General features: G+C 48.2%; 1 protein-coding gene across 1 annotated transcript in view; it reads left to right on the plus strand.

Moving 5' to 3' along the window:
- Positions 1–27,453, plus strand: part of C1H3orf20 (chromosome 1 C3orf20 homolog) — a 49,718-nt gene that overhangs the window by 13,886 nt on the left and 8,379 nt on the right. The window contains exons 4-11 of the mRNA XM_052647525.1: positions 1,255–1,399; positions 2,394–2,678; positions 8,637–8,789; positions 9,551–9,671; positions 13,519–13,650; positions 18,936–19,059; positions 20,340–20,592; positions 25,153–25,456. Of these exons, the coding sequence (XP_052503485.1) occupies positions 1,255–1,399; positions 2,394–2,678; positions 8,637–8,789; positions 9,551–9,671; positions 13,519–13,650; positions 18,936–19,059; positions 20,340–20,592; positions 25,153–25,456 (1,517 nt within the window). The remainder of the gene's footprint in view (positions 1–1,254; positions 1,400–2,393; positions 2,679–8,636; positions 8,790–9,550; positions 9,672–13,518; positions 13,651–18,935; positions 19,060–20,339; positions 20,593–25,152; positions 25,457–27,453) is intronic.

Below are 27,453 nucleotides of genomic sequence, written 5' to 3' on the forward strand. Positions count from 1 at the left end.
TGAAAATGCAGAGATGTTGGAACCCTTGTGCACTGTTGGTAGGAATGTCAAATGGTACAGCCAGGTTTACTGTGGAAGACAGTATGGCAGTTCCTCAAAAATTAAACATGGAATTACCATATAATCCAGTGACTTCAATTCTCAGCATATACCCAAAAGAATTAGAGGCAGGGTCTCAAAGAAGCGTTTCTACAAGTGTTCATAGCAGCTTTATTCACAGTAGCTAAAACATGGGTGAAACTCAACTGTCTATCAGTAAATGATGGATAAAGAATAGTTGGTCATGGGTCATCCCTGGAGATCCAGTGGTCAAGATGCCATGCTTCCAGGGCAGGGGGCATGTGTTCGATCCCTGGTTGGGGAACTAAGATCCACATGCCACATGGTGTGGTCAAAAAATAAAATTTGGTCTGTATCTATGGAATATTGTTGAGCCTTAAAAAGGAAGGGAATTCTGCAGTATTGTTATAATATCAGTGAACCTTGAGGACATTATACCACATGAAATATACCAGTCACAAAAAAGTCAAATACTGTATGACTCCACTTATACAAGGTACTTAGAATAGTCAAAATCATAAAGATAGAAAGTTAGACTGGTGGTTGCCAGGGGCTGGCGGGAGGGGAGAACGGGAAGTTATTGCTGCAGTTTCAGTTTTACAAAATGTAAAGAGTTATGGGAATAGATGGTGATAACAGTTGCACAACACCGTGAGTGTATTTGATACCTCTGAACTGGCCTCTTAAAAATGAAGTTGGTAAGTTTTTGTAATATGTATTTTACCACAAACACATGCAGAGAACTCCAAAACATCACACTCCAAGTCTCAGTCCATACACTGCCCTCTGCTGAAGGCTGAGATAAGCCAGCATCACAGAAGTGTTGAAGCCCATTCCTTGAGCTGAAATTGAGACTTTTTGTCTTAAGTCAGAAGTATCACAAGGAATCCCTTCTGTATCCACGGCAGCCATAGGTGTCCTCTCCCTATCCAGAACCTGGCCGCGCTTGGGGAAACGTGGCTGGATTCACCATCCTGCAAGAATGTTCCTGACACCCACTCAGTTGACTCACAGAGTGACGCCTGTTTCATAAGACCTGCTGGGAGTTCCTGCCTCTGGGAAGCATAAATGATTCCCAGTTATTTTGACTCAAAGGATGCGGCTCTGCTGCTCTCCCCAGCCCCTCTCCCCAGGTAAACAGGAGCATCTTGAGAAACCATTGTCTCAAACCGTCCTTAACCTCTTCGTCTCCAGCTACAGGCAAACCCAAAAATGCGGACGATGCTTTGGCGTCCCCGCAGCGAGGAGCAGGAGCGGGAACCTCTGCCTCCGAGGTTATCGAGTTGAGCGACCCTTGCCCTGAAGCCCGGGAGAAGCTGCAGGAGATGTGTCGTGTTATGTGAGCGCCCCAGTGGTTGGGGCAGGTGGGAGAGGAGGGCATGGCCTGTGTGTGCAGAAGGGGCATCCTGGGCGTGTTGGCCACCCGGTGCCCCCAGTGACAGTGGAGGGGTCATTGCCATCCCTCACACGTACATCCCTAGTCCTTCGCCATTCATTCTCCTTTTCAGTCATACTGTAACCTTATGAAGAAGGTAGGTTTATGCTCATTCTGCAGATGAGGAAGCTGAGGTACCCCAAGTGCACGGTAGGAAAGCATCGTCTGAGGTCCTCTAGCTCAGTGAGCCTGACCCAGGGCAATGCTTTTTGCCTCCTCACCAGTGAGACCCCTTTGCATGGCTTCCTATAATTTACACACCTTTGTAGTTAAGCATGTTTATTTTTTAACACAATTTGTTAGATGTTCTCTTTGGAAAAAAAGAAACACCTCTCAAACAAAACATATCTACATGGGTGATTAATGATATTTATGATTTTGTGGGTCACGAGTCCCAGCAGGTGAACCTGCATTTGCCTTGTTCCCTGGAGCAAGGCCCATGAAGGACTTCAAACGTAGTCACATCTAAGCATATATGTGTCCTGGAGCTCTTGGGCGACTGTCTCTGCAGCTGTAGAGCTTGGGTAGAGGGCAGCCACCCAGTTTGCTCATAACTGTGACATTTCAGAAGGAAGCTGTCTTCCTTTGTAACCTCAGGATTGGGAGGGGATCAAAGCCTCCAGCTCCCCATCCCATTTTGCACACAGGCCCACCCCGTGGGTCTCCACCACTGTGCAAAAGGTGGAAATGAGGCCAGGAGTGGTCTGACAGGGGTACAGCCCTTCCCAGTTCTTCCTAAAAGCATTACCTGTGAGGATGAGGTGTTGGGGTGGGAGAAGGTCCTCCGGGGACAGGGACATGGGATGGGAGTCTCGGGAGCTGGGGAGGAGCTACAGGGAGCCTCCCTGGTGAGTGAGAGCCAAGTGGCTAGAAGACATGTTGATCTCCTTCCCTGCAGAGAAGCCGAAAGGGTCTCGTGGAAAGGGAGGAATATCTTCTACCCCATCATCATACGCAACTACAGGGCAAAGATGCCCCCTCATCTAATGTCGACCCCCAAAGGGGATGCTCAGACCCAGAGCTCCCACCACCCTCACCCTCCGGGTGCTCAGACTTATGCTCCTGCCCCTCACCAGCCTCCCGCCTACCACCTCCACTCCGGCCGGCACTCTCTGGAGTGGAAGGGGCCCAGGAAGTTCATCAAGTTGCATTACTCCTTCTACGATGGGTCCTCCTTTGTTTAGTATCCTTCTGTTCGGTCCTTTCTCCCCGCAGCTCAGCCCAGAGAACGCCAGGTTTGATAAAGCCGGGGTGTTTCCTTTGGCTTTTCAGTTGGTCAGAGAAGCCTGGTGACCGGTGCTCCGGGGTATTAAGAATTTATCCAGGTCAGAGGAAGAAGTCCTGAGAGTCAAGCCTCCAGTTCAGGTCCTGTCAACCAGGATGCAACAAGGCCAGCTGTGTATGATCACGTGGCAGCCTGTGCTGGGGGTATAGCAGTGGTCTCTGCCTTCGCGGCTCTCCCAGGCAACAAGAGGCTAGAGACACAGAACATCTCTAGCTGAGACAAGATGATAGGAGACCCTCAGTCCAGGTGGGAGAGTCTTCATCTTTCTGTTCCAGGCTCATTGGATGAGCCCTGTGGTTCTTGAATACTTTGCCCACAAGATCCATGTATTTGGAGTCTAATCCACAGCCCAGAACCCCACCTGGCATGTGCCCGCCCGAGTTGCTCTGCAGCAGAAGTCTGTCTGCACTCATGAGCACATGGGCAGCTGGGTCGCAGCCTCGGGGTGTGGGAGTGGCCCAGGGGGACACATGTTCTCTTTGAGAGTCTGGTGAAAGGTGTAGACCCTCTTCCTGGAAACATGCACTGAGACATGCAGGGAAGCATGGCCTGTGGTTGCAGGGGTCTGCAGACCTCCACAGCTTGTCTGTGTACCTGGATTGCAGAACGCTAGACTGACGAAAAGTGAGATTTCTAATACGCAAATCCTCGTTGGTAAATGCTGAGGGTTATGCATATTTTAGAATGAATGGAGTCAGATTGGTTTTTTTTTACACAAATGTTTATCGAGTATCATACGTGATGGTGAATAGAATGAAGGTGCCACTTGACCTTGGAGGGAGCAACTTGACTATGAGTGCTTTCTTCTGAAATGAGGGAAAGGAGTTTGAATTTGGGTGTTGATGGTGAGAGAGGGCTCCCTTTGGAGAACGGTCCGGGGGAGAAACTGTATCAGGAAGGCACCTTGCACCCTATGCTCCTTACGGGGGCCCTGTCGCCCTCTCCCCAACATGCTCTAGATCTGGACTGGACTCAGATGCACAGCCTGTTTGTCAGCAAGGCTCTGCGGCCAGAGAGGGCAGAGTGCTGACTCCAGACTCTGCAGCCTAAGTTGGACGAGATGCAAAGAGACACCAGTCTTTTCATTCTTGTCCCTTCGTTGTAGCAACAGGGAAACCAAGACCCAGAGGGATGACTCACCCAGTGCCACAGGGGAAACTGTTGGCAGAGCCAGGCGTGGATCCAGGGTCTCCTGACCTCTATTCAGGGCCCTCTTCCCAGCACCATTTTTATGCCTTTCAGGATTATTCCCTCCCACAGAGAGCTGGACAGGGGTTCTGGAAGCCAGGGGGAAACCTCATTTTACTAATAAAACCACTAAGCATACAGGGTTCACCACCTTTGGGAGAGAGGGTGGTTCTCTGAGCTGTCTCAGCAGGCAGCTCAGCAGGTCCGCCGGCCATGGCCCCTCATTTTCTTTGGCTTCCTCTCCACTGAACTGGGCATTCAGAACTGCAGTGCCTGTCACAGGAGTCCTATTGTTTCTCTGGCCATAAATGAGTGCATTCATCACCCTCTCTCAGCCCCGGTTCCAGGGCCCCCCGTATGTTGAACTCCTTAGGCAGCTGCTGCTCACAGGGGTCGTGGGGCTGCCCCTCTGACTGACTCCACACTGCATTGAATGGGACCATTCCCCAGAGCTCACGAAGCCTGTGTCTGTGAGTTAAGCTGCCATCAGAGAGGGTGAATGAGTATAGATCAGGGGTTTGGGGGCCCGCACACAGCTCAGCCTGTAGGGATCCATACTCGCTCCCCTGCCGCAGAATCCCGAATGTCTCCTGCTGGAGACCTGAGCCATCGACGCGGGTGTGCTTGACCTCATCCCCAGTGATCATCACATCCTGGCCATTAATGTAGTTCGGCTGTGGGAGGAGCGGAGGAGGAGGCCTGGACTCTAGGCCCAGTTCTTGGTGACCCTGCCCAAGCCCCTGCGTGCCTCTGGGACTTAACTCCTCTCCATTATAAAATGACGAGGTGGGGCCCAGTGATCTTGAAGGACAGCGTCTGTGTTCCTTGGCACAATGGCCAAAACACAAGTGCAGCTGTTGGGTTGTCTTCCTCCCCACCTCCCCACCCCTCAGTCTAGCTAGAGTTTTGCTAACTTCACAGGGCTGTTCAGAGAAACAGTTTGGGGTTTTTTGGGTTCTCTCTATTGTCTTTTTCTGTTCTTTGTTTTCTCTTCTCATATTATTTCCTTCTCCTGCTAGCTTTAGTTTTACTTTGCTCTCCTTTTAATGGTTCATTTCAGTGGAAGGTTCAGTTGTTGATTAGCTATCATTCTCCTTTAATACAAATATTTTTTAAAATTTTATTGGAATATAATTGATTTACAGTGTTAGTAGTTTCTGCTGTACAGTGAAGTGAATCTCCACTCTTTTTAATTTTTTTCATCTTTTAAGAAATTGGTACACGGTTTACTATATCTACTCTTTTTAAGATTCTTTTCATGTATTGGTCATGGCAGAGCATTGAGAACAATTCTCTGCGCCACCCAGTAGGTTCTTAGTTCTCTGCTTTTTGTATAGTGGTGTGTATGTGTCAGTCCCAGTCTCCCAGTTTGTCTCCCCCCACACCCTTTCCCTCCTGGTAACCACAAGCTTGTTTTCTACGTCTGTGACTATATTTCTGTTTTGTAAATAAGTTCATTTGTACGTTTTCTTTTTATTCTGCATATAAGCAATATCATATGATATTTGTCCTTCTCTGACTTACTTCACTTAGTATGATCATCTCCAGGTCCCTGTATGTTGCTGCAAGTGGCCTTATTTCGCTCTTTTTGATGGCTGAGTGATAGTCCATTGTATGTATGCACCACATCTTTCTCTATCCGCTCATCTGTCAGTGGACATTTAGGTTGCTTCCATGTCTTGGCTGCTGTAAACAATGTTGCAGTGAACACTGGGGTGCTCATTCGAACCATGTTTTTCTCCAGATATATACCCAAGAGTCAGAGAAGGCGATGGCACCCCACTCCAGTACCCTTGCCTGGAAAATCCCATGGGCGGAGGAGCCTGGTGGGCTGCAGTCCATGGGGTCGCTAAGAGTCGGACACGACTGTGCGACGTCACTTTCACTTTTCACTTTTATGCATTGGAGAAGGCAATGGCAGTCTACTCCAGTGTTCTTGTCTGGAGAATCCCAGGGACGGGGGAGCCTGGTGGGCTGCCGTCTATGGGGTCGCACAGAGTCGGACACGACTGAAGCGACTTAGCAGCAGCAGCATACCCAAGAGTGGAATTGCTGAATTATATCATAGCTCTCTGATTTACTTTTCTCCATATTTTCTAGTTATTTTCTTAGTGGTTCCCTGGTATAATGGGATATAATCATTAAGATGCAGTCACACTGGATTAGAATTGAGTCCTCATCTGTTGATGTCCCTATAAGAAGAGAAAACAAACACGCAGAGAAAACGATCATGTGATGATTGAGATAAAGGTTAGAATGATGCGTCTGTGAACAAAGGAATCCTGAAGATTCTTGGTAACCACCAGAAAAATAGGAAGAGGCAAGGAAGTGTTCTTCCCCAGAGCCTCTGAGAACATAGCCCTATCAGCTCTTGATTTCAGGTTTCTAGACTCCAGACCATGAGAGAATAAACTTCTGCTATTTAAGTCACCCAGTTTGTGGTACTTAGTTACAATAGCCTCAAGAAATTAATTGCAATTGACAACAAATTAGTTTGAGTAAATACCAACATAACCTCAATAGCATATAAGACTCTGCTCCTATACAGCTCCATTCCTCCTCTTTTATTTTGTTATTAACAGAAATTAACTCTTTATATATACATTGTGTGCCACTAACATAGATTTACAATTATTATTTTATGTAATTGTTCTTTCAAATTATATGGGAAAAAATAATTATAAACCAAAAATAATATAATACTGAATCATATATTTACTTATGTAGTTACATTTATCAGTGTTCTTTGTTCCTTTGTATGTCTTTGAGTTATTTTCAAGTGTGTTTTCACATCCTGGCAATGTTATGTTCCAAATCCTTCAAACTCAGCTTCAACAGTACCTGAACCGAGAACTTCCAGATGTACAAGCTGAATTTCAAAGAGGCAGAGGAACCAGAGATCAAATTGCCAACATTCAATGGATCGTGGAAAAAGCAAAGGAATTCCAGAAAAACATCTATGTCTGCTTCACTGGCTACACTAAAGCCTTGAGTGTGCAGATCACAGCAAACTGTGGAAAATTCTTGAAAAGATGGGAGTACCAGACCACCTTAACTCTCTTCCGAGAAACCTGTGTCTAGGTCAAGAAGCAACAGTTAGAACTGGACATGGAACGGTGGACTGGTTCCAAATTGGGAAAGGGGTATGACAAAGCTGTAAGCTGTCACCCTGCCTATTTAACTTATATGTAGAGTTCATCATGGAAAATGCCAGGCTGGATGAATCACAAGCTGGAATCAAGATTGTCAGGAGAAATATCAGTAACCTCAAATATGCAGATGATACCACTCTAATGGCAGAAAGTGAAGAGGAAGTAAAGACCCTCCTGCTGAGGGTGAAAGAGGAGAGAGAAAAAACTGGCTTAACACTCAACATTCAGAAAACTGAGATAATGGCATCCAGTCCCATCACTTCATGGCAAACAGAAGAGGAAAAAGTGGAAGCAGTGGCAGATTTTATTTTCCTGGGCTCCAGAATCACTGCAGACAATGATTGTAGCCATGAAATTAAAAGACGCTCCTTGGAAGGAAAGCTGTGACCAACCTAGATAGCATATTAAAAAGCAGAGATATCTCTTGGTCAACAAAGTTCCATATAGTCAAAGCTATGGTTTTTCCGGTAGTCATGTATGAATGTGAGAGCTGGACCATAAAAGAAGACTGAGTGCTGAAGAACTGATGCTTTCAAATTGTGCTGCTGGAGAAGACTCTTGAGAGTCCCTTGGACAGCATGGAGATTAAACCAGTCAACCCTAAAGGAAATCAATCCTGAATATTCATTGGAAGGACTGATGCTGAAGCTCCAGTACTTTGGCCACCTGTTGCAAAGAGCTGATTCACTGGAAAAGATCTTGATGCTGGGAAAGATTAAAGGCAAAAGAAGAAAGATGAGGCAGAAGTTGAGATGGTTAGATAGCATCACTGACTTAATGGACATGAATTTGAGCAAACTCTGGGAGATAGTGGAGGACCGAGGAACCTGGCGTGCTGCAGTCTCTGGAGTTGCAAAAAGTCAGTCATGACTTAGTGACTGACAATAAGTGTCACTTAGTGACAACAATAAGTGTTTTTTCATTTCAGCCTTAAGAACTCCTTTTAGCATTTTTTGTTGGGCAGGTGTACTAGTGGTTAACTCCCTCAGCTTAAGTTTATCTGGAAAATTTTAATTTCTCCTTCATTTTGAAGAATAGGTGTACTCAATATAGAAGTCTTGGTTGCTAGCTTTTTCTTTCAGCTCTTTAAATGTTACATCCCAGTACCTCTGGCCGCCTTGTTTTTTGATGAGAAATTGGCCAGTCATATTAAGGATCCTTTGTACATGATAAGTCTCTTCTTTTGCTGCTTTCAAGAGTCTTTGTCTTTATGCCATTTGATAGTAATGTGTCTCAGTGTGGCTTTGTTTGAGTTTATTGTACTTGGAGTTTGTTGAGTTTCATGAACATACACAGTCATATCTTCCATGAAAAGTTTTCAACCATTGTATCTTCAAACATTCTTTCTGTCCCCCTACTTCATCTTTGGGACTCCTGTTATGCATATATTGGGATTTTTTTTTTAATTTATATTCTAATTGGAGGAAAGCTGCTTTACAATGTTGTGCTCCCCATGAGGCATCTGAGAGCAGAACCGGGAGAATTTCTGTTATCCCCACTTAACCGTTTCTGCCAGCTACCCCTCTGGAAACATCGCCGTGTGCCAGATCCCCACGTGCTGCAGAGGGAGAGCCATCACCTGCCTCTTCAACGACATGCCCAGCTTCTCCTTCCTGGCCCTGTTCAATGCTGAAGGCCAGGGCTGTGTCCACTACAACCTGAAGGCCCGGTGAGTAGGTGGGAGGAGTCTCGGCCCCATGGGAGAGTCTCTGAGGGTAATGAAGTGGGCACTGAGGTGGACAGCAGGAGCCCCTGGTGAGAGGAGGGGCCGGTCCGCATCCAGAGGTCTAGGAAGACAGCGTGGCAGGGCCCAGGTGGTGCCTCAGGGACACGGGTGCCCTGAGGCCCCTACTTGCCAGATCCATGTCACAGCCACTGAGAGGGGAGACTCCCCAAGCCCTGCTCCACCTGCTCCCCCAGAACACCAAGATCTGGGCTGTCAGCTAGGTCCATGGGCGGATTCTTTAGGGAAGAGAAGTGTTTTAGGAAACAGTGAAGGAGAGGCCATGGGTAGCACATATTCTTGGCAGCCAAATGTGGATTTTGTCTGATACTCTTAAGGAGCTGTGTTGGAAGGAATGACTTACTTTAATGAGACCTATGTTCCATTTCCCATTTTGGTGCCTGAGATCTTGCATGCTTAAGCTCCTGGGCTGCAGGCATACATTCCATTTCTATCTCCCTTGGGTTTAGCCTGAGTCTCCACCATCTCCCTCAGACCTGTGCTTCCTAGCAGACTCCCCCAAGTAGCATCAACAGATGTGAAGGGACCTCAGACCATGTTAGGCGGGGGAAGTGGGGCTACTTGCAAGAGTCCACAGTTCTTCCATCTAGGGCAGAGTCTCAGTGTCCTGCCTGCTGATAGCCTGTAGTGATGAGGGCTTCCTTCAGGGGCATGGAGGCAGCTCCTCATTTATGTATCTCTCCTAGCTGCCCATACGTCTTGGTCTTGGATGAGGAAGGTGGCATCACCAACGACCACAAGGGCTACGTAGTCCACAAGTGGAGCTGGACTTCTAAGACGGAGACTTTACTGTCTCTGGAATACAAGGTAGGGGTGGGGAGCAGAGGTGGGGCATTAAGAGCCAGGAGGCTGCCTGTGTGACGGGAGCCCTGGCCTCTGGGAGCTTTTGATCTCATCCAGAGGTCCCTACGTTGATGGGCAGTGGCCCACGGTTGGCTGAAGTGAACTTTTCAGTTGCCTGCAGAAACTGTTGTACTGACCTTTCTTAGTAATATTCTTCCTATTGTATTTTTTATTATTAACAATGTTGTGTTTTATAGTTAAAAATGTCATTTATTTTAGGAATTAACTGCTACAGTAGTTGATAGTTTTATTTTTAATGTCTAATGTGGCAGTAAGAAAAGTTATATTATTTTGGCCCTCATCAGTGTTTGTTTTTGTAATTTATTATCTGTGAAATAAAAGAAACCTGAGCATTAAAGGTAGCTGATAGACAAAAATCCTTTTTTAATTCTTTTGGTTGTTAAGCTATTCTTCAAAGATTTACTAAGTAATAAGTTAACGATGAATTACTAGTACTAAATAACAACTGACTACATTAATTTACTAATAAAGCAAATTAGGTGTGCTTATCACTTTACCTATGGCAGAGTTTCTCATCCCTGGAACCACTGACATTCTGAGATGGGTAATTCTTTGTGATAATTGTGCATTGTAGGATATTTATCAGTATCACCCCAGATGCCAGTGATACCCACTCTCCTAGTTATGACAACTGAAAATATCTCCAGACAGCACCAGAGGTTCTCTGAGGGGCAAAAATCACCCATTGTTTAAAATCATCAACCTTGGGGACAGAAAGGTAGATTACACCCCTCAAGGAACTTAGAAGTCTAGGGGAATAATATGTGGTAGAGGAGGGTAAGCACTGTGAGACAGGGATTAGCTCATGGGTTGGGATTCAGAGAAAGATCATAGAACATAGAATTCACCCAAGGTTAGAGTTACAGACAGAATCACTCTTGGAGTTTATGGTGGGGCTCACGCATCCTATCTCCTGCCCTTCCTGTTCATCCTCTAAATTGGCCACTAGATTCTCATTCTTATAAGCCAGTTCCTGTAGTCCATACCTCTGTTTAGAAACATTCAAGTCTTTGAACATGACTCACCTTTCCCACCCCATTGGCCTGAAATACATCTTCTCTCTCTGCCAATCCAAATCATTCTTCCTTCAAAGTGCTACTCAGACTTCCTATCTTTGTGGCTCTCCAGTTCATGCCCATTTCTCTCTTCTTCCAGGGCCCACTGTCTGGATTAAAAGGTAATCCACACTGAAATGAGGAATTTGAGTCATTGGACAATTAGTTATGCAATGGAGAAGTTCTCAGTTGTGGCTGAATATCAGAATCACCCATGGCACTTTTAACAGACCCCAGACACAGCTGCAGAGAGATCCGGATTCATCTGGTCTGCCATGGGTTCTGGATTTTGTAGTTTTCACAAGTCTTTTTATTGCTTGACCAGGTCCCAGCTCCCCAGTCCAGAGGTGTATTTTTATTGCCTTAATATTTAACATTTTGTAGTTGTGTGAAAAGTTTACAATTCAAAAAGATTGTAAGTTGCTTGCAAGCAGGCACTATATGTTATATGTCACTGTGGCCAAGTAGAGAACTGGGATGAGGATCTGAGGAGTCAAGTACTAATGTTTTGCTGAACCCTGGCTGTGCAGCTTTCTAAAAACCACTCAGCTTCTCTGAGTCTTCATGTCTCATCAGTACAAGATGCGTCACCAGAGCCTCCGTCCTTGCCTCACATTGCTTTTGTGAGAACTGAAACAGTGGTGGGCAGAGTGCTTTAACATCACCACGTGTTTCAGCAGTGTGTTTCAATTCATTCTTCTAGGCCCTAGAGCTGCATACACAAATGCACAGCAGAGTCTGGTGCAGTCAGGGTGGCCTGGAAGACAAGGTGGCCTTGAGGTGTAACCCGAGTGTGCATACTATAGATAGAGATAAGAAGGAGGGAAGGAACTCTGGGTAGAGGAATAGTATCTCCAAAGTTAGGCGTCAGTGCGGCGTTGTTAAAAGTTCACAGGTGCTTTTCATGCAAGAAAAGAAGCCAGGAGCTGTATGTGTCATGGGGTGGAGGCAAGAGGCATTGGATGTCAGGCCGGGGAGTTTGCATGCTGTCTTGAAGGCTGCAGTGGCTAGTTTGTTTCTGCCCCGATGTTTACCATTCCCAGCATTTTCATTCCTCTCTGAAAATCCATTTTCCTCCTGGTATCATTTCTCTCCAGCCTGAGGAACTTCCTTTAGCATTTCTTGAAATGAATATCGTCTGGCAACAAATTCTGTTGTTTTTCATGTGGAAAATGTTTTTATGAAAAAATATTTTTGTCGGATATGGAATTCTGTTTGACTTCTTAAAAAAATTAGCATTTTAAAGATGTTCCATTGTGTCTGTCCTCCATAGTTTCTGATGAGAAATCTGTGGTCATTTAAATCATTGTTCATTTTCTCTAGCTGCTTTCAAGCTTTTCTGTTTTTATTTTATAAGTTGGACTATGATGTGTCTGCATGTGGTTATCTTCATATAAATTCTGTTTGGGGTTTACTGAGCTTCTTTAATCTGTAAATTCACATCTTTCATCAAATTTGGGAAGTCATCTGCCCCTATTTGGGGGTGGGGGGAGTGCTCCAATCTCTTTCCATCTCTTCTGAGACTCCAGTTACATGTATTTTAGACCTTTTAAGATTGTCCTGAAGGTCCCTGAAGCTCTGCTGTTTTTGTTGTTGTTCAGTGTTTTTCTGTTTATTTTTCAGATTACATAATTTACATGGATATATCTCCAAGTTCACTGACTTTATTCTGTCATTACCATTCTGCTGTTGTGCTAATCCTGTGAAGGTTAGAAATTCCAGGTATTTATTTTCAACTCTGTAATTTCCATTTAGCTGCTTTTTATATTTTCTGTTTCTCTGCTGAGATTTCCTAATTTTTTTCATCATAAGTATATCTTTGTTTGCTTTACCGAACATAGTTAAATTAGCTGCTATAAAGCCTTGTCTGCTAATTTCAGCATCTGGGACATATCAGACAGGATTGGTTATTTGTTGCCTTGAGAATGGCTCGCACTTGACTGGTTCTTCACACGTTGAGTCGTTTTGGATTGCCGACATTGTGGATGTTATGTTTTGGAGTCTCTGAGTTCTGATGTGTTGATTGTTTTTGTTTTAATAGGCAGTGGACTTACTTAGAGTTATAGTGCAAACTTTGTCTCACCAGTAGTGGGCAGCAGCTCAAATCTCAGTTCAGTGTTCTCTTTCCTTGGAAGTAAGCTGCCTTGAGTCTGCGCTGTTCACACATGGTCCAGGGATCAGCTAGAGCTGTGGCCTGGTTATTAATAACACCCAGGACTCTATTTCTCTATCCCTTCTGTAAATTTCTCCTTACTCTTCTGTGACTGTAGTTTGCCCCAGGTTTTGTCCTTTGGTTCTTTGAGCCAGAGGGAACTCATCCCATGTTGGTCCTTTTAAGTTTTGACTCAGAAATCTGCCTGCTTTTGCTCACTCTTAGGAGCCTTTGGATAGTTGTTTGGTTGTATTTTTTCCCATCTCTGTGGGGGAAATCAACCTGGTAAGAGCTGACTCGGCTGTTGGATCCCTCCGTCTCCTTCACAGCTGCTTACAGGTTTGGGTTGGAAAGGGAAGGGGCAGTGGTGAAGAAGCATCCTTACTTTTTCTGCTAATCCCGCAAAGAGAAATAGGGATTCTTTTGTCTTCTCCATGAAAGCAAGATTCTAACATAGCAACCAGAAAGATCTGGTTCCCTCAGCCCCAGGCCGAGAGGGGTTTTGTGTTTTGCGGTGTGTCAGAAGCAGTAGGTGGGATAGCAGAAACAGGGACCCACCGAGTCCTGGTTCCTTCATCCACAGGTGAACGAGCAAATGAAGCTGACGGTGCTCGGGCAGGATACCATGACGGTCACCTTCACCTCCATGAATGAGACAGTAACGCTCCCCATATCGGCCAGCAACTGTCCCCACGGGATATCGCATGATAAGCGGGTAAGGCTCATAGACCAGTCGCCCGGGGCTGAGCCCAGAGCATCTCACCGCATACAAGGCCTGGCCTCTCCCCGCCTAGTGGGCTGCTCACCATTCAGCGTTAGACTTCAGTCCTGCCTTCTCTCTGAAACTTGTGCTGAGTGTCATTCAGGTGCCTCAGAATCCAGTGCAGACTAGCTTAAGCATGGGAAGAGACAGTGTAGGCTCGGTAAACTGAAAAGTCAGTCTGTAAATAGGCAGCGTCAGACATGACTGGATCCAGGCCCTCAAAGGAGTCTGTAAGGTCTCCCCATCCCCTCGCTGTGCCCTCCTCTTTGTTGGCTTCGTCCTCCAGGAGTTTTTCTCACTTTATGGTGACCAGATGGTCATGAGCCTCTCCGGGTTCATTGTTCTTCCAGCTTTGGTTTTCCCAAGAGAAAAAGAGCCTCTCTTTGCTGTGTGTTCCAGTAGAGGTGCCAACACTAACATCATTGGCTCCATCTGGTGCCCATGCCTGGAATGTTCTCTGTGGCCAGAAGTGTGTGATGCTCTCACTGGAATGTTCTCTGTGGCCAGAAGTGTGTGATGCTCTCACTGGCCAGGCTTAAGTGTCATGTCCAACCCAGGAGCTGAGGGGTATGATCAGTCTCTGGTACACCACTTGAGCAAATGAGTAGGCAGGAGTGTGTTCCTGAAGGAAGATTATGGTGCCTGTGTGTTGATCCTCTCCACCACCTCTTTACCTGTCCCAGGTAGAGCCCTCCTGCCCCCTTACTCAGCCCTCCCAGCCGTGATTCCCCTCATTCCAGCACTGCTTTATTTATAAGCCAGCCTTCTCTACTGAACTGGGGATTCCTACCTGTGTCTGTTGCCCCAGGACTCAGTGTGAGGACTGCTTTAGATGAAGTACTTGCTAAGGGGGCAGGTGAGACAGTGGCAGAGTCTGGAAACCCAGTTCTTCACTCACTGGGTCTTCATGGAACCTCCTCTGTGCCTGGTCCATAGTATTGCAGAGAGATGGAGAGGATGAAGGGGACAAAGTCCCCAATCCCCCAGGAGTTTAAAGTCCAGAGGAGAACAGTTGACATTCACTGTGAGACACTGGGGTAGCCAAGGACTCCTGGGAGCAGCAGCCACTGGCACTGCACACAAGGGATTGGCTTGCTTGAGTGGAAGCAGGGGGACCACAACTCCCAGTCTTCCCCGGCCCAGTCCCGGTTCATACTTGTCAGCCCAGAAATTATTAGTCCCATCCCTTTCACTCTTGGGCTTCCCCTGTGGCTCAGCTGGTAAAGAATGCACCTGCAGCGCAGGAAACCTAGGTTCGATCCCTGGGTTTGGAAGATCCCCTCGAGAAGGGAATGGCTACTCACTCTAGTATTCTGGCCTGGAGAATTCCATGGTCTCTATAGTCCATGGGGTCGCAAAGAGTCAGACACGACTGAGCAACTTTCACTTTAGTTTCACTCTCAGAAGTGTCCCAGTTTCCCTTTCTGTGGGCACAGGCGAGGCAGACGTTTGTTGGAGACCAGTGTTATCTGGAGAATCCCAGGGACAGGGGAGCCTGGTAGGCTGCCGTCTGTGGGGTCACACAGAGTCAGACACGACTGAAGCGACTTAGCAGCAGCAGCAGCAGCAGTGTTATCTAAGCAAGATACAGAGAACACTTGTGTTTCTCCTGGAGGGATGCGCTGCACTGTTTTTTCTTACGTTTTGGTAGCATTTCAACTTTTTTAATTGATTAGCTAATTCAATAAACATTAGATTGCCTGCCAAGGATATTTAAGAGGCCTCACTCCTTCTTGTCTGTGAAATACGTTCAGTCTAATGGAAGGGGCAAAAGCATCACTGTGGTTGTGATGCAGCTTCACCAGCTTGGTGTAGGGGAGCGAGGGAAGTTGAGGGGGTGCTGGGTTCTTTCAAGGGTCTCATCAAGCAGCCGGGAAGCTCAGATGCCTGTGACTTCAGCCTACACTCCCCACACCAAAGACCAAAGCAGCCTCAGGGTTTTGAGTCCCTCTGGGCTGAGACAAATGACTGTGCTGAGTGCTGAGGCCATTCTGTCAGTTTGGTCCCCTGTTCGTACTCTGAATGTCACTGTTGGGTGCCTAAGTACACAGAAGGTATGCGGTCCCATGTCTATATTTCTTGAAAACCTTTTTATACTGTATTCTTTAAATGTGCATTGACTTATCAAGGCAGTAGGTAATAGAAAAATTTTGTCCCTATAAAATTGCAGTAATGCATCTTTTTTCTGGTACCCTCCTGTCTGATAATCTTTCAAATTTGGAACACAGCTGAGAACCACGATGTAAGCAGTTGAACACCCTCATGAAACAGCCGAGAGAAGTCACTCTTAAGTCCACATACCAAACATGCCCTTTGGGCCTCGGAAAGCCCCACAGTCATTCACATCTTATGTTTCCTTGACTAAGTGCAGCCTTCATGAGCTACAATTAGAGGTCCAAAGCCTTGTGTTCCAACACGGTAGCTGTGAGTCACAGATGCCTGTTGAGCACTTGAAATGTGACAACTCGAGGCTGAGATGGGCTGGAAGTGAAAGTACACGCTGCATTCAAAGACTCAGTATGGAAAGAGAATGTCACGGTTCTTACTGATCATTTATTTTGATTACATGTTGCAGTCATCATATTTTTGACATATTGGGTTAGATAAATATGTTATTAGAATTGATTTCATCTTCTGAGAACTTTTTAATGTGGCTTCAGGAACATTTAAAACCACATGTGCAGCTTGCCTTATATTTCTAGCAAATCTACAGCAGGAACCTAAAGGTGGAGTTCCCATGGCAGGAAGCTTGCAGAGGCGGACTGTGCAGAAGGGAGCCGAAAGTTGCTTGTTAACAAGTACACTGTAATGCTTTCTTTTTTTGTTTTTTTAAATTATAAAAGTATGATAACACATTTACAGGAGGAGATTTGAAAAATACAGAACAAACTTACATACAGTTCTACTATATATTAGTTATTTTTTAAGTAGAGGAATTAAGATTTTAGTTGGAGTTTCAATATGAAACTCAAAAATTAGCAGAATTAATAGATTGGAAAAAGTAGAAGGATACAGTAGACATGAAGAGCACGATGAACCAGTTCAACATGCTTAGGATTTAGATATACAGTTTTCACACAACAGCAGGGTATAAATTCTATTTAAGTTCCCATAGACTCTAAAGTAGGAAACACCGGAACATACCCAGCGACATAAAGCAGGTCGAAAACCTTCATGGTCTAAAGGCACTGAAATCAGATACGGACGTCAGAACTCAAAACACATAACGGTCTTGGGGACATTTAGTGTAGGGATAAACAGGCAAATACATTAAGACAGCTTTTGAAAACCACTGCATTCTGGGTGATAGTCTAGGTGTTAATGTTGACAGAGGAAACTGACTTGCCCTGAAGCGTCCTCGTCGCAACCCCTTCTCTTTGAGAATGCAGGGTGGTGTACTGGATTTTACAACCTTCTGACCAGAAAAACGACAAATGAGGAACTATCAAGCTTATTGTGGGAAGCACGATTTCCAAATGTCAAGCCTCGCTTGCAGGTTAAGCATCTCGATATTTTTACGTGAAATCTTGAGAGAGAGAGCCTTGTCTAGGAGGGGGCCTCGGGCCATCTTATCTACCATCCCTTCCTGGGTCTCAGATTCCCCATTTGTATAGTGATGTGTAAAGGCCCACCCAACTTCTTTCCTGGGATTTTAAAATTCCGTTCAGCTCCATCAGGGTGTGTGTGTGTGTGTGTGTGTGTGTGTGTGTGTGTGTGTGTGTGTATTTGAGGCTACCTGTGCGTGTGTGTGTGTCTGTATTTGAGGCTACCTGTGTGTGTGTGTGTGTGTGTGTGTGTGTATTTGAGGCTACCTGTCACCCAGCAGCAAACCTGTAGTCATCTAGGGAAGCTGAGGGATGTGGGTAAGGTGGCCTCTTCCCTCACAGTCCCTGTCACTGGAAAACTTGTTAAATGGTTCCCCAGACACGCATTACCCTGGAAGGAACCACCCATCAGAGTGACAGGCAGAGTGGCAGTCCCAGATTTTATGGCCCTGCAGTCAGGCTCCTCACTAAATATTCCTATCAAGGCAGCACTTTGGAAGCAAAGAAATGCCTCATTTTAAATGCTTTATTCACCCAGTACTGCCTCAAATCCTTTTTGGAAGCAGACTGGGTATAAATTAAAAATAAATAAAATTAGCCCAGAGACAGAGGTTGGGACCAACCATCAGAAGGATGGTTGAGGCTTTGCTGTTAATTGGGGCATTCTTTACAGAAGCCTTGCCTGCAGGACAAAAAGGGACATGTAGCTGACGTCACTGTTCTTCAAAAATCTGTCCACCGCCCACCCTGTTCTCTACTTGAGGCTTCAATTCTTCAGGGGAAAAATTGCTTCCCACCTCCTCTGTGTGAAGTGGGAGATACAGACATCATGGACCCTGCTTCAGGGGACTGGTGAAATTTTAGGGATAAAGTAAAAGGTGATCAGAATCCAGGGCAGGAAAGCCAGGAATGAGCAGGTGTGCAAGCTCAGCATGGAGAGTGATTACTGCTGGCTTAGCAAGTCGGCCCGGACTTCCTGGAAAAAAAGTCAGACACTGATTGCATGAACTCCAGAAGCTGAGCCTCGATCTACCCCAGCAGAAGCAGAGGTTGACCTGCAGGATGGCCTCAACTTGCCTCCCAGGAGCCTGGGAGCCAAGGTGGCCCTTTGTAGTAATCCCAAACTGAGCTAGAGACCTGGCCTGGCGCCCATGGGTACCAGTCAGTCTATGGAACCTGGCACACGGTGGCCTCCCAGCTGAGAGCTCCCAGCAGGGTGAAAGGGTTCTGAGGGTCATGCAGGCAGCAGAGGCTCCTGAGAGGCATTTGGCCATCCAGTTATTCCTAATACAACAAGCATAAACTGAGCGCCTCCTGTGTGCTTGGCTCCCAGATACATGGGAGACCAAGAGCCGATGCTTGTCCTCCAGGAGGTTGGAGTCTGGCTGGGGAGACAGGTTCCCACGCAGCTGATCACAAAGGGCTACCTAATCTCTGTCTTACCCCATAGAGAGCACAGTGGGGGTCCAAGGCAAGGAACAGTTCTGCCCAGAGCAACCAGCATCCCTGGGGGAGGGGGACATTTGAGGCAGGTTGAGTCAGCTTGCAGGAATTCGCTGGGCTGAGGGGACAAGGTGGGTCCCCTGCAAGGACAGCACATCCTCTGTGCCGGGCCATGCCTGTGGTCACTGGACCGGGCAGACGGCTCCCGGTGGGGCTGCTGCTGATGCCCTTCCCTCGGCCTCTCCCTAGATAACCCGCAGAATCAGCATCATGGACGAAAAGATATCTAAGATGAGCCGGGCCCTGGCAGAGATCAAGAGGCGGTTTCAGAAGACAGTGTCCCAGTTCATGAACTCCATCCTGCTGGCAGCAGGTAGGGAGGCAGAAACGGGGCTGCAGTCCTGTCCCAGGGCTTCCCAGATCCTGGGCCACCTTCAGGTCACCCCCAAGGACAGCTCTTCACCACCCCAGGGAGATGGCGCAGCAGGATTCCCCGTTAGTGATGGGACGACGAGGCTCAGAGTGGGGAAGGAGCTTCCTCAGGGCCGCTGAGCTGATAATGGCAGCCTTTGCCAACCTCAGCTTCTGAGAGGTCTCTGTGCGTCTTTATGTCTCCACGTGATTGCTTTTTTCCCGGGTTTCTCTTGGTCTTTCTGTTGCTCTCTCTGTCCTCACACCCACCCACACAGGATTCACTTTTTGGCTCCATCTCCCATATCATCCATCATCCAAGTGCACCCCCTGTTCCCCTTGTTGAAGGTCTTGGTAGAAGAGAGGAAAACAGCCAAGTCACCAGGCTGACCCTATCAGGCCTATGGAGTCTCCAGGGCTGGCTGGCCTCGAGACCCCTCCCACGTCTGAGCTCTCTTCCTCACTGCTCATGGGCCTGGGTATCAAGAAACACTGATTCTGCCACCCCATGCCATCCCCTGGCTGGGCACACAAGGGCTGTGGTGCCCCCCACAGCCTCCCTGGGGAGTTGCTCCTTGTTGCTAGATACTCAGTTCAGCTACACCCTGCCTCTGGAAAGCCTTCCTGTGCCTTCTAGCAGACTGTCACACACTCCTCTGGGCTCCCACAGCACTTTGTCCACGCTCTAATTATAAGTCTTCCCACCTAGCATTATGAATATTTCTTTGCTTTCCCACCCCTGTCCCCAACTCCTGCTTGGAGCTCCCAGAGGCAGGGAGCCCTGTGCGGGATCATCTTTATGCCCGACATTGAGGAAGCGTTTGGTAAGTGAATGAAGAAATGGGAGGTCTCTGGCCAGTCTAGTAGAGAAAACAAAAGACAGTCAGTACAGCAAAGAACAGAGCTGGAGGCGCCGGGGCCAGGGGGACATGTTGGGCACCCAGCCTCTACACTGAGCACTGTAAGAACTCAAAGCTGAGCGAAACACAGGCCCACGGGGCAGGAGGGATCAGAGCTGGGTTCTTGACAGAGGGCCAGAATCGAGGTGATGTGTTCCTCCATTCGGCCGGCTCTGAGTGGCCCGCCCCCCGCACTGGGGTGGGAGCACTGGGCCAGACAACAGTAGTGGGGGCAGTCCTGCATCAGACTCCAGGGAGTGCAGGCCGGAGAGGAGCGGCGAGCGTGCGGCCTCAGAGAAGGCACGGTGGCCAGGGGAGCAACCCCAGGGTCCTCTGTCCGCAGGCCTGTTCACCATCAAATACCCAGTAAAGGAAGAGGCGGAAGGCAGTCGGACCAGACTGAAGTCCGGGCTCTTCCCCGAGCGCAGCACCAAGCTGAGTCTGTACTCCGGAGATACGCTCTTGCTACGGTCGCAGTCAGCGCGACCCGAGTCCTTGATTGAAGGGCCTTCAAAGGAAGAGCCTGAGTCGGCTCCTGTGAGCCCCACGCAGAAGAAACCCAGCAAGTTCCACACCAAGGCTGTGGCTCCACGCAGGTGGGCTTCATGTGTCAGATGCTAAGAGGGGTAGGAGGCTCACAACGGTGGACAAACCCGAGGGGGAAAAGATAGAAGAGAGACCTGTGAACAGCTAAAATATCTTAGATGGGGATAAAGCCTGGGAAGAAAATAGAAAGGGTTAGAGCATAGGCTGGCAAGCTACGGCCAGGGCTGAAGTCTGGCCCCCACTGCCTGCTGTGTTTATGGGCTAGTGAAGAGTCATTTTTATGTTTTTAAATGCTTAGGAGGAAAAAAATCAAAAGAGTTTTTTGTGACATGTGAAATGATAGGAAATTCCAATGTTAGGACCCATGAGTAAGGTTTTATTGGGACATGCCCACGCCCACTCATTCATCTGTGGTCTGTAGTCGCTTTCCTGCGAGGACAAAAATGGTGTGTCACTGTAACTGAGACCACCGGCGCTGCAAAGACTAGGATGTTTACCATCTGGTAAAAGGCCAGGCAACCCCAACCATGGAGAGTGACTGGGAAGGGGGTGGGATGTGTTCCCCTAGGTAGACAGTCGGGGAAGCAGTTCTGAAGAGATATGTTAATAGAGGCCTGAAGGATTAGAAACAAGGATGGGGAAGGAACATGAGGCAGAGGACGAAACAAGCACAGGGACCTTGAGACAAGAACGAGTCTGGTGTGAGTGAGGGAAAGAGAGGAGACCAGGGTGGAGAATCGTGAGGAAGGTGGGAGAGGGACACAAAGTCAGCACAGAAAGGCAGGCAGGAGCCAGGCCAGGCAGACCCGTGAGCCTCAGAGGAAGCCGTTCCGCAACTGTGAGGCAGGAAGTGACAGCATCTGTGAGGCAGGAAGTGACAGCATCTGATTCATGAGGTTTCAAGAAAACTTAGAAGAATGCATAGGATCAAGGTATCTCATATGCTTTAAAAATTTTTATAAAATACAGAAAAATGAAAAAAAATCCTAAGTGTATAGCTCAGTGTGTATCTGTAAGTGAGCATACCCCATCAGCCCCAAGAAATAGAATTTCCCTTTAGTGTTTATTTCTTAACTTATTTCAACAGAACCGTTCAGTATGTATCCTTTTGGGTCTGGCCTCTTTTGCTCAATGTTATACTGTGAGGTTTATCCGTGTTGTTCTGTGTGGCAAAATTCTGCCTCTTTTCATTGCTATATAATAATCTATTGTAGGATTACACTAAAAATTTTGTACATCCTAATGTTGACGAATATTTAGTTGCTTACCGTTTGGGTAATGACAGACCATGCCGGTGTTTGCATATGTCCTTCTTTCTGGCTGGGACATTGCTGGATGTGAAGTTGCTGTCACAGAGTGTGTACATGTCTGCTAGCTCCTGTAGGTCCACAGAGACTGTCCATTTCATTTTACGAGGATCTGTTTTCATTCCAGTCCCAAAGAGGGGCAATGCCAAAGGATGTGCAAACTGTCATACAGTTGCTCGCATTCTACACGCTAACAAGATTATGCTCAAAATCCTTCAAGCTAGGCTTCCACAGTATGTGAGCTGAGAAATTCCAGATGTACAAGCTGGGTTTAGAAAAGGCAGAGGAACCGGAGTTCAAATTACCAGCATTTGTTGAATCATAAAGCAAGAGAATTCCAGAACAACATCTACTTCTGCTTCATTGACTATTGTTAACGCCTTTGATTGTGTGGATCACTGCAAACCGCAGAAAATTCTTTAAGAGTTGAGAATACCAGACCACCTTACCTGTCTCCTGAGAAACCTCTATGTGGGTCAAGAAGCACCAGGTAGAAACAGACATGGAACAACTGAGTGGTTCCAAATTGGGAAAGGAGTGCAACAAGCTGTATGTCGTCACCTTGCTTATGTAACTTCTATGCACAGTACATCATGTGAAATGCTATGCTGGATAAATCACAAGCTTGAATTAAGATTGCTGGGAAAAAATATCAACAGCCTCAGTTATGTAGATGATACCACTCTAATGGCAGAAAGTGGAGAGGAACTACAGAGCCTCTTAATGAGGGTGAAAGAGGAGAGTGAAAAAGTTGGCTTAAAACTCAGCATTCAGAAAACTTAAGATCGTGGCATCCGGTCTCATCATGGCAAATCGATGGGGAAACAATGGAAACATGACAGATTTCATTTCCTTGGGCTCCAAAATCACTGCAGATGGCGACTGCGGCCATGAAATTAAAAGACGCTTGCTCCTTGGGAGAAAAGCAATGACCAGCCTAGACAGCATATTAGAAAGCAGCACATTACTTAGCTGACAATGGTCCGTCTAGTCAAAGCTATGGTTTCTCCAGTAATCGTGTACAGATGTGAGTGTTGAGCCATAAAGAAGACTGAGTGCCTACGAATTGATTTTTTTGAATTATGGTGCTGGAGAAGACTTTTGAGAGTCTCTTGGACTGCCACGAGATCAAACTAGCCAATCCTAAGGGAAATCAACCCAGAATATTCATTGGAAGGACTGATGTTGAAGCTGAAGCTTCAATACTTTGGCCACCTGATGCAAAAGGCCAAGTCATTGGAAAAGACCATGATGCTAGGGAAGATTGAAGGCCAATGGAGAAAGGGATGACAGAGGATGAGATGGTTGGATGGTATCACCGATTCAATGGACATGAATGTGAGCAAACTATGGGAGATAGTGAAGGACTTGGGAGCCTGGTGTGCTGTAGTCTATGGGGTCACAAGAGTCAGAAACAGCTTAGCCACTGAAGAGCAACAATTGAATCTTTACTATTATCCTGTTGAGTAGAACTCTCCAAACTCATGGCTTCACATAATTTTTGTTCTGTTGGGATGGAGAAATAACCAAAATAAATAGGCAAAATGTGTATCGTTTTGGATTGTGAGCAGTGCTAAGGAAAATAGGCAAGGCCAGGGGACATTTGTTGGTGGTGGAAGGACGCAATTCCTAACAGGACGGTCAGAGAAGGTGTTGCTGAGAAGGTGACATTTGCACAGAGACATGAAGAAGGTGAGAAGGGGAGTGTCTGGGGGTGAAGCCAAGTAGGCAGCAGGAGCGGCAGGAGCAAAGGCCCTGAGGTTGGAGGGTGAGGCAAGGCCAGAGCGGCTGGTGCAGCGAGCAAAGGTGAGAATGTTGGAGGAGAATAAGGGGCTGAGAAAGGAGCCGGATCAAGCACAGGCTGGGAGGGCATCACAGGGACTTTGGCTTTTATCCTGTGCAGATGGGAGCTGGAAGAGAGCAGTGACATGGTGTGACTTGGCTCTTAAAAATTTTTTAATTAGAGTGTAATAGATTAATGGGCTTCCCTGCTGGCTCAGTGGTTAAGAATCCACCTGCCAGTGCAGGAGATGAGGATTCAATCTCTGGGTCAAGAAGATCCCCTGGAGGAAGAAATGGTAACCCACTCCAATATTCTTGCCTGGGAAATCCCACGCACAGAGGAATCTGGTTGGGCTATAGTCCATGCAGTCACAAAGAGATACGATCTAGTGACTAAATACAACAGCACAGTTGATTAATAACCTTTCAGGCGTACAACAAACACACACACACCTTTTCAGGTTAGTTTCCTTAAAAAATATTACAGAATTACAGGTTATTGCAAAATACCGAGTAGAGTTTCCAGTGCTATAGAATAGGTCCTTGTTGTTTATCTTGTGTATGTACACGCATGTGCAGTCGCTCTTTGTAACCCCATGAACTGTAACCCACCGGGCTCTGCTGTGCATGGAATTTTCCAGGCAAGAATCCTGGAGTGGGTTGCCATTTCCTCCTCCAGGGGATCCTCCCAGCCCAGGGACTGAACCCATGAATCTGTGTCGACAGGCAGATTCTTTACCACTGGGCCACCTGGGAAGCCCCATTTTATGTACAGTAGTGTGTATATGTTCATCCCAAGCTCCTAATTTATCCCTCGACACTCTTTTCCCCTTTGATAATCATAAGTTGTCCATGTCTGGGTGTGACTTGGTTAAGAAGCGAAGTGAAAGTCACTCAGTCGTATCCAACTCTTTGCGACCCCATGGATTATAATAGAGTCCATGGAATTGTCCAGGCCAGAATACTGGAGTGGGCAGCCTTTCCCTTTTCCAGGGGATCTTCCCAACCCAGGGATCGAACCCAGGGCTCCCGCATTGCAGGTGGATTCTTTACCAGCTGAGCCACCTGGTTATAACAGGATAATTGAAAGACCCATTAGGAGGCACGTGCAGGCAGCCACGCAAGAGCAGTTGAAGGTTTAGGTGTGTTCCTAGAAGTGTGGGCAGGGAAAGGGGTCGCATCCTCAATTTGTTTTGAAAGTAGAGTGGACAAGCTTGCTGATAGACTGGATGGGACATGAGATGTGTGAGAAAGAAAGGTGTTCAGGATGATTCTAGAGTCTGTTGGATGGATGGATTCCCTTGTGAATACCGCTTTGCACCAGAGGAAACTGAGGCACAGAGAGGTCAGGGGCCCCCTTGAAGGCAGAGCTGCACAGTAGTGGTGGAGGCCAGGCTAGAACTGCCTGGATCTCGACTCCAGCTCTGCGGCCACGTGGCCTTTGTCCACCTGGATCTGGGACTGGGCTGCTGGAGCCTGCGCCCCGCCCACTGAGTGCCACCTGCTTGTTCTTCCTGGCAGAGCGAAGGCCGGAGAGGTTCGCAGCCCCACCAGGTGGGCGGCCTCACTCTCCGACTGCCCCCTGGTGCTGCGGAAGCTCATTAGCAAAGAGGACATCCGGGCTGGCTGCAGGTGCTTGGTGCGGGCGCCCCTGGTGTCCGACGTGGAGCTGGAGCGCTTCCTGTCAGCGCCCCGAGACCCCAGCCAGGTGCTGGTGTTTGGGGTCGTGTCGGGCCAGAACCCCACCAGGTCAGGGCAGCTCCAGTGGCTGCTGGACATGCTCTACAGCCACCGGCAGCAGGGCCGCGCCTCTCCCTGCATCCAGGTGAGTCCCGTGCAGGCCCAGGAGGCAGGTGGAGGGGACGCCCCCGGGGCTGCGGTGGGCTGGGCCTCTGACTAAGCGCCCAGGGGCCCTGTTCCCTCGCCTTTCCCCTGGGCCTTCGAACATGCTCTTCCTACCCTCTCCCACTCATCCTGCTGTCCCCAAGGAATGTCACCGCTTGAGGTGGGGGCCTGTTCTGACCTTGAGGCCCATCAGGCCGCCGGTTTTCCGGGCCACAAGCTGCACGTGGTGGCCACGCAGTAGACCGTTTAGAGGAGCCGTGCCCGCCCTGGGACCCTCAGGGCTCTGGAGCGTTCGTGGCCGAGCACCCCAGTGTGGGTCCTGCGCCCAGGGGGTCACTCGCGGCAGCCCTGGCGAGGGCCGTGAGAGGACAGGGCCTGTAGGATCCCAGAACAGGGCCGCCCGCCCCAGGGTCATCCCATGGCTCCCAGGAAGAGAGGCTTTTGCTGGGGGGTGAGCGTTCCCAGTGGAGGCAGCGGCCTGTGCGAAGGTGGGTAGGGAGTGGCTGCGCCGGGTTCCAGCTCACTGTGCTTGAAGTCCCAGGGGCCCGTCAGTCAGGCGTGCCTGGAATCCACCCACCCCTTTCTGCAGAGTTGTTCCCAAGTCTTGGCTGTTCCCGGCAGGGTTGGCACGCTCCACAGGGTGACCTCATCCTCAGACCATGGGGAGCAGAGGGCCCAGGTGTGAGCACGTGTGAGCACAAGTGCTCCACGTCCTCCTGCTGACTGCCTGCAGAGCCTTGGTGCCCTGGGCCCTCTCTTCCTCCAGCTGCAACCCGGATGCTAAGTTTCCACGTATGCCCTGGGGATGCCCCTCCAGCCCTCTTCCCTGGGGTGCCACCTCCCTGACCCCTGAGTGTCCCCCCTCGGGTCTACACGCCAGCCAGGGCTCAGGGCTTGGCAGTGGAACCTTTCTGATCAGATGCCAGAAGACTTCCTATGGGGCTCGTACATGAAAGCCACGTGTATCTTCTGGAGCCAGCTCCAGTTTCGTTAGATCCCATGAGCATTATTACCGAGTACCTGCTCTGCATCTGCCCATGTATGGGTATCATCCCTGGCCATGTGGGAGATTAGCATTGACTTTAGTTTATCTCAGGGCTATTCGTTGTTCACGAATAATTGTCTGGAAGTCCAGGAAGGTGTGGTGGCCCAGTGTGGGCAGTGTGAATGGTACAGGTCTGGCTCGAGGTGAGTGAAGCAGTGCAGGAGTGAGCGGCGGGATTTAAGGACAGAGGACAGGCCTGGGGTGGTGTTGGATCTCACGGGGACTCTGGCTCCACCATTCTAGGCTCTTCGGTTAAGGCAGAAATGTTCCCTGATGTTCCTCTGCTCTGATAGTTAGGATCCTGGGTGCGGTTTCACATTTTAAACTGAAAGGGCAGACAGGATAGCTAGGGGCACCTGGAACAAAAGACAGATAAAATCAGAAGACATCACATTACACAGCAGTCATATCAATGGATCTGTGGCATCCAAGGAGGAGAGGAGAGAGACCAGCTTTACTCTGGACTGACCAGGCTGTACCCAGAAGTATACGTTCAGTTCAGGTTCTGGCTGGACTGGGTGACGGGGAGTGTTCAGAGAGGCAGCCAGCCGGCATAGATAGAGCGAGGAGGAGTCCTGGAAAGGGGGACCCCCAGGAACAGGACCCACCTGCAGATCTCTGCAGGGCTTCTCCCAGGTAAAGGAGAGAAACAAATCCTGCAGACCCCAGGAGGCTGGCTCGTGGATGTCACATGGTGTGAGCAGTCATGTTTGCAATGACCTTCACCAGTAGAGGGCCCTGAATGGACCCAAGACATCCTCTGGGGATGGTCAAGGGAGGGGTCAAGGGACGGTCACAGCAGGGGCTCAAGGGCCCTTGGGCAGGAGTTAGAGGGGGGCTGTGGTTCGTGGCTCGGGGGAGCCCAACTTGGCTGAGAACATGGGAATCCCAGTGCATCTCCTTGGCATGGGGGCGACAGGCACTGCTTTCTC

The sequence above is a fragment of the Budorcas taxicolor genome, chromosome 1 (genome assembly GCF_023091745.1).
Source record: "Budorcas taxicolor isolate Tak-1 chromosome 1, Takin1.1, whole genome shotgun sequence".
NCBI lineage: Eukaryota > Metazoa > Chordata > Mammalia > Artiodactyla > Bovidae > Budorcas > Budorcas taxicolor.